Source organism: Rhipicephalus sanguineus, chromosome 11 (assembly GCF_013339695.2).
Source record: "Rhipicephalus sanguineus isolate Rsan-2018 chromosome 11, BIME_Rsan_1.4, whole genome shotgun sequence".
Taxonomy (NCBI): domain Eukaryota; kingdom Metazoa; phylum Arthropoda; class Arachnida; order Ixodida; family Ixodidae; genus Rhipicephalus; species Rhipicephalus sanguineus.
The window spans coordinates 9,216,171-9,223,697 of record NC_051186.1 but is presented as its reverse complement, the minus strand read 5'-3'; the positions used below and the strand labels follow the sequence as shown (position 1 = coordinate 9,223,697).

The 7,527-nt window shown below is 46.8% G+C and overlaps 1 protein-coding gene across 1 annotated transcript; it reads left to right on the top strand.

Annotated features, from left to right (window-relative positions):
- The first annotated feature begins 3,583 nt into the window (after positions 1 to 3,583).
- Positions 3,584 to 4,465, top strand: LOC119374300 (carbonic anhydrase 1). Its single transcript, XM_037644373.1, has one exon. It carries the CDS (start codon positions 3,584 to 3,586, stop codon positions 4,463 to 4,465), a length of 882 nt encoding a protein of 293 aa, XP_037500301.1.
- The last annotated feature ends 3,062 nt before the right edge of the window (positions 4,466 to 7,527 follow it).

Here is a 7,527-nt window from a genome sequence, read left to right as displayed (position 1 = left end):
CCTCGTACAATCTTCCAGCATATCAGAAGAGACTTGCTGGGACCATTTCCGACGTCGACGTCCGGCAACAAGTGGGTCATCATAACCACGGACTACCTCACCCGCTACGCCGAAAGAAGGGCCCTGCCTGACGGACGTGCCACCGAGGTAGCGAAGTTATTCGTCGAAAACGTACTGCTCCACGAAGCCCCAAAAGCCTTTATCACCGACAGGGGTGCGTCTTTTACAGTTGACCTAACGCAAGCGATAGGCTATTGAAATAAAGCCATACGAGTCACCGCCGAACCACAGCCTACCACCCACGGAACAATGACCTCACCGAGGAAATAAGACCATCGCGGACATGCTGGCCTTGTACGTCGACGTCGAACACAAGACATGGGACGCCATCCTTACGCACGTAACATTCGATTACAACACGTTAGTGTAAGAAACAGCCCACACGACGCCTTTCAATCTTAAACTCACCTTATATATCAGTAAAGAGATAGGAAACAACATTGGCAGTTACATGGAGCATTGCTACCCAAGTGAAAGTCCCTACGATCTACGCTTCGACCGTTTTCGATTACCTTTATTTAGGGCAGTTTATGGAAATCAAACCTTATCTTATCAAATACCTCATCTAATACACAACAACAGCTATATCCGTGAACTTCTAGAACATGGTAACGCTAAAAACAGTCTGAAGAAAAAAGTTAAGGTGTACTTCCTTTCTTGTACCGTGCCCTAACTATATTATCTATTACAAATATTTCTCTTAGTGTTTTGTGCATTTGTAATATTGTGTAAAAGTGTCTTCTTTCTTTCAAATGTGTATTTCAGTATAGCACTTTGTCTTCTGACTTAATATTCTCATGGTGTCAGTTTTTTTTTAAATATTTTTTTGTCATGCTAGGGGCAAATTGGTGTTGGCTTTCTCGTGATATTTTAAATTGTATGTCTTCAGGTATGCTTTCTAGTTTTTGAATTTGGATTTTATGTTCCTCCGACAAAAATGGGAAATATGTATTTTTTGTTGCAATGCTTCTGAGCAAATGTATGGATGGAGGGACCCTAGTCAGGCAGAGGTAATCTGCCTTTAGTCCCTTCAACCCAGGCAAACTTTCCTTTTGTTGAAATAAACTGAATGAATGAAAGTTTACGGAAGAAGCCCCTGGACGACGCTTGACGCTATGCTGCCGACCGTCAGTGACGAGGACAACCTGGACGTTGCGCTCTACCTTCAGCGCGTCGAAGAAGCCCGACATCTCGCCCGCCTACGCATCAATAATCCGCAGACAACCACGAATTGTCGTCGAATCTTCCGCGAGAATTTGTGGAACACCAGCCCGGTGACGTGTCTGGGTCTGCACACCGATACGCCGAGGTGAACTCAGCGAAAAACTTCTTCGGTGATACTTCAACCTATACAAGGTGCTTCGACTTCTCGGCGCTCTGGATTACGAGGTCATCCCGAACGGCATTACGAACTCTCGGAATGCCGCACACGACCTGAAGTCATCCATGTCGTGCGCCTTAAACCTTTTTATACGCGTTAGCGAACATGAGGACTCTACTTCTTGCTTTCTTTATTATTGTTCTTTCTTTGTATACGCGTATTTTTTTTCCATTTCCATGTTCTGTTTTGAGCATCGGGACGATGCTTTTCAGAGGGGAGCAATGCCACGCGCGCTCTTTTTTGTATTTTTATGTAACTGGTTCGTTACACGTATAACCGCTGCCTTTCGCGAACCGCGCCCAAATATGTGGGAAACGTCTAGATTATTTTAGAATCGTCTGATAGGTCTGAGCGCGCAAACGCGAACAGTTCAATTTATTCTGGAACCAGCGCGGTCACCAGCGATAAGAATCGAATGCTTGATGCCGCATGTGTATATGCCGACGCACCTAATCGCAGATCAGATTACTCGACGGCCGACGACTGCTCTCGCCTCTGTCAGTGTACAGCGTGAATCGCTTGTAGATGGGCTTTACATTTGCGGGCGCAGGTTCGCCCAAATAAAGAGTTTTGTCTTGAGCACACCGACGGCTGCCTTCGTCAACGTCACGACCACGTGGCAATATACAGGAACATTTTTTCTACAATCTTATACCCTTCATATTCCATTCTCTCTTCAAACACAATTTTGTTCTGAGTTTCCCTCCCCATAAAACTTGTCTATAGGATATCGCTCGTAACAGCCTCATTTGTCGTCTTCCCGTGAGAGCCCAGTGCGTGGGGTCCGACAGTTTTTTGCTGCACGCCTAGTCCTGATTCCTCCTCTCATTTCATGTTCACCACTAGTTTCCAAATGTAAGTCCGGGAACCATCAGGCCTTTCTACAAATCTCTAAGCCCCTCGTATCTATTGAATTCCCATAACGATCTGTGCTTCATTATCCCAACATTCTTGCTCCTTCCTGCTGCGGTGAATTTTCTCTGTACCTCCATATAGCTATTGCGACCATTTGCCCACACTCCAATGTACTTCACTCTTACCCACGGTATTTCCTGACCGTGTATTGATACCGCCTGATCATAATCCGGAGTGAAGCCTCCGTCTGCGGCAGTGATCGCACTCCGTACAATGGCCTTGACATTTGCACCAAAGCATTCCGGCACTCAAGGAATACAACACCAAGTTACACAGCTGCATTGCGCGACTGAAATGCGCTGTATCGACGAAACAAAAGCGTCACAGAAACTATGTTAACGTACTTATAGCAATCAGTTTCACTTTATTTCTTTCGTAAGGTATTTGCATTCTCACATCAGCATACAGAAGGACACCCCAGAGCACAAGCTGAAAGGGACCTCCTGTCAAAAAATATAAATTGTCTTATGATGTAAAGCGTGTCTAAGGAGTGTTGTGGTATTCACTAAGAAGGATGATGCACCAGCAATGCATGCACGAAGTGTTAATAACACAATGTAAATCAAAAGTATTTCAACAAAAGATACTTGTAGGACCCCTCATTAAGAGCCAAATACACCCGAATATTAATCTGGTTAAATTGATTGCAAAATCACTAAAATGTAATGTCGACAAAGTTTAGCAAAGATGTACTGTGAAGAAATCTTAGCAGCCATCAAGTCCACCGAAGCGGCAGTTTAGGATTCAACACAGATCCCAGGCTATAACACCTGGGTACTTCATCGCGCCCGTGTGTTCTTATTGTTGTCCTCTGAGCGTGGCTCATACCCAAAGCAAGAGATTGGTGCTTCCGATTACCTGCGCGCATTTTAATTGCCCGAGATAATTTTCATCATAGCAGACGTGCGATGGTGCGGCAATAAAGTTTGGGGAGCCTAAAATAAACATGTGAAGATGACTACCTTTATGTAATGGACTTCAGAACCTCAAAACCATTTTAATGGTAAATTGTCGCCACCAAAATGACACAGACTGCATGTGGGTTGATGCTCCAACTGCGGCGATATCACGTTTGGAAAGTAGTTGAGAAGAAGATGATGTGCAGCGGCGTTGCTACTGCATGCCTGATACGTTCTCTCCAGCCGTTAAGCTCGCTTACCAAATCATCCTCAAAGGCAAGATCCCTCTTGTTGCGAATTTTTCAAGCGCATTCGTCGTCTATCCAAAATGTGCTCAGCGCGACCGCAAGTTCATAGCGCCCCTAAATGTTCATCAGGGAAAACTGTTACAAGAAACGTTCCAGGGACTGGAAACAGGCAGTCGCCGGTCAACATCGTGACAAAAGACGTTACGGCGGATCCTCACCTGAGAGACAACCCGCTGCATTGGAAAGACACTGGCCTTCGGGGGACGAGCATCTCCAACACCGGTAACACGTGGCTAGTGAGCGTCAAGGCTGGAGGACCCAATCTTCACGGCGGACCTCTCCAGCACGACTACCAAATGGAGATGATGCACGGTCACTGGGGTAAGACCCACGATAGCGGAAGCGAGCACGCTGTCGACGGGAAGCGCTATGCAGGCGAACTGCATCTGGTCCATTTCAACGCCGACAAGTACAAGTCGTTCGTGGACGCTGCTGCATCTGAAGAGGGCCTCGTCGTGGTGGCTGTGTTCTTGAAAGAAGGTACAGCGCACCCGCAGCTTAAGAGCGTCGTAGACTGCATCCCCTACATCAAGTACAAGGGCATGAAGTGCGCGCTGCAGCAGCCTTTAGACGTATCCTCGCTAATTCCACCCAGAAGTACCTACTGGACGTACGAAGGCTCGCTGACGACACCACCCTGGTCCGAGAACGTGACCTGGATTGTCTACAAGCAACCCATCGAAGTGTCACCCGAACAGCTTGCATCCTTTCGCAAGCTGTTATCGTACGAGGAGGCCGTGAAACCGCAGAATTCGACGGACGGTCCTATTGACTGCAATGTGCGAGCCACACAGCCTCTTAAGCACCGAATCGTGCGAGAGCCCCCAAAGAAACAGGACAGCCGCACTTGCTTAAAGTTCGCCTTTTCCAAAGGAGCCCTCACGACCCCCTTAAAAACATAAATACCGAATCAGGGTCCGTGCGTTTGCGATGAAGCAAGGAACAATTGGCGTAGAAGAAAGAACTATATGTAATTTAATACAGCAGTCATAGTTTCACCCTTGCGGTGAAACTGTGACTTTTTTATTTATCACGGTTTGCGCTGTCACATAAGTTTTTGTACCACACGCCGCATTTTTCCAGGCCGGCGCCTTATGAGGAACTTGAGGTGAAATCCTTAATTGCCTCATAAGACGCCGGTTTTTTCCAAGTGCTAATTCGTAGTTTCTTGCGCCACTACATAGATGATGGTGTTCCACTTTAATGCTTCAATGCAGATTATTTATTCTACTTCTCCCCAAAGGGCACCAGGAGGAGAGTGATTTCTGCATGCGCAGATAAACTAACAAATGCCCTCGCCATATTCAGCTGTGCTATAACTGACATCTTACATGGCAAAGCCAGACGCTCATCGTCCAAAAACGGCGAAATCGTGGTTTCTCCTTTACTGACTTACATACCAAATCGTTTGGCGCGGGAGACAAAGAATAGCCAGCATGGGGAATTTTAAAATTAATTGTTCGGCTCTTACGGTCCGAAACCATTATATTGCAGAAAATTAGCAGGAGAGATGACGATGCAGAATGTATTTCGCGGATGCCATTTTCCAAGGTAGGTATCGACGTTGACAACTTTGCTCTCCCGATTACGTCACTGTCACCGATGTTCGCGCATAAGTCGATCTTGGAGGCGGTTGAAATGGGACAGCCCAACGTGCAAAACTATGATTATTAAACCAGTAGCAGTGAATCCGAGGTGTCCAAAACAGTGTGGGTTTTGGATACCTCGTATTCTAAATCAAAGTAGGCGGGCGGTTTTGCACAGTCCAACTGCTCCCCACCGACATACGGCCACCATGGACGCGAATGAAAGCCCTCATGCTTTGGAGCACGACGCCATACACGTTAAACCAGCACGTAGTGTGACTGGTATAATGAATTGGAAGTGCTACATTTTGCATGCTACATCTCCAAATAAGAGATGAAAAATCCTTGAAAGCGGGTTGTCGCTGGAGCCCACGTTTCTGCAAGGGGTCTTGTCTTCTTCAATGCAGCCACTACCTACCTTAGAGCGTGTGTGCGTACGCTCTTGTACCCACTTCCCCTACCAAAATCAATGAGGAAGCGAGGGCAAGTGCGATAAAGGGGGTGGGGAGAAATCAGGAAAAAAAAGGGGGGGAGGGATAGTGGATAAGCTGGCGTGCCGAATTTGGTAAGGTAAAGAAAAGGAGAAGCAGAAAAGTAAAAAAAACAACAAAAACAAAACAACACGCACAAAGCGACTGAGTGGGATGCGAGTCGAAAAGGTAAAAAGAAGGAGATTGTTTCGCTGAAGCATGATTGTCGAAAGGCAACACCACATAAAAATAAGTTCCCGGTTATCAGAAGGGCTGGACTTAAGCTTTTCAAGAACCTCTAACCATTCAGATCACCGTGCAATTATCTTTAGATGGTCCTCACTTTTGGCAACCATGATTCAGCAGAATGTCCCCCTTCATCTGGCCTTTCGACGGGGACCGCAGAACATCGATCTGCGTTTCTCTCTCTCTTTTACTGCAGTGCATTCCCATTTCTTTTACTCACCCAGTTCGCCACGCAGACTACTGATCTCAATATCCCCCAAAGGTCTTATGCTTCATTCTACCCCACCCCCACTCCCGTTTTATTCGCTTGCCTTCTCTCTCTCATATGTTTTAGTCGGGCGAGAGTGTGCGAATCATATATACACACGCGCTAGGGGTGTTGCCTTGAAGAACACAAGACCGCTTTTCGAAACGCTGGTTGTTGTGTTGTGTGTTAGTATTTCTGGTTTCGGTTTCATTATGACAATGTCAGGTGGCGCCTCACTTGGCACCGATGTTCTGGGACTGCGCCGCTAAGGCGCTTCGAGGCGCTGTGTAAATAAAACCTATTAAGAATTGGTGACGAGCGCTTGGTGTGTGGACGTTTTCTTCGGCGCTCCGCGCAGTGACCTTTTGGACGCTGGCGTCCCCGCCGGCTGCGTCGGCGTGACCGCTTCCGCGCTACTTCGTTTTACCACAAAGAGGCGACGCAATAATGCCTCCAGTGACAATACGTGTTCAAGGATTTTTCCATTTTTCCAAGCGTCCATCTTCCCCTGAACTTTTCATTTATTCGGATTTCAAAATAACGTTACACACCTGCGAAATCAGCGTATACAGCGGAGATGGCAAGCAAGCACCACGACCTGGCGAATGGCGATTGAGTTCTTTCTTCTTTCTTTGCCTCTTCCTTTGCCTTCTCCTAACCCTCACATGATTCGTCCTCGCCCTCACATCTCTTTCGCCCCTTTTGCTATACTATGCTGTACATGGCTCTACTATAGTTTACCCTCTCAGTTCTTCCTTTGCCTCCTCTTCACACTTACATTAGTCCCGTCAACCTGATTTCTCTTTCCCATCCCCTTGCTAATCTATACTATACAAGGCTACGAAATGCTTTTCCCTCTCTCTTCTTTTCCTTTCCTCCTCGGTTTCACATCACTTCTCCTCACCCTCAATTCCCTTCCTCAGCCTCTTGCCTATCCTATATAACACACGGCTATGATATGCTAGGAGCTGCTCGGCACACACTGTCTCTGGTGCATAAACTACGCTGTACAATGCTATGACATGCTTTGCCCTCTACCATCCGCCTTTCCTTCGTCCTAACCTTCACGTCTCTCCTCCTCACCCTCACTTTCCTTATGATATGCACGGCTATGCTATGCTAGGAGCTGCTTGGCACATCACCCGTTTTCGGTGTCGCATACCCTCCGAGTTTTCGGTGGTCGCTCATGTAATTCTCTCAACCTTAAAAAAGCTCCGCCGTTAATCACCAACTTTCCGACGCGAAGGCTTGTCTGCAAAAAAAACGCACGAAAACGTGAAAAATTACGGCAAGCTACCAAGGAATTACAAGTTTCTAAAGCAGCATTTTCTTAAATACAATATCATGTAGGCCTGCAAGCATGAACGCACGTAGAACAAGACGTACGGATGAGGCGTGCTTTTAAATGCGAAGCA

Coding starts and splice junctions, on each gene's coding strand:
- LOC119374300 (XM_037644373.1), top strand. CDS start 3,584: ATGTGCTCAGCGCGACCGCAAGTTCATAGCGCCCCTAAATGTTCATCA.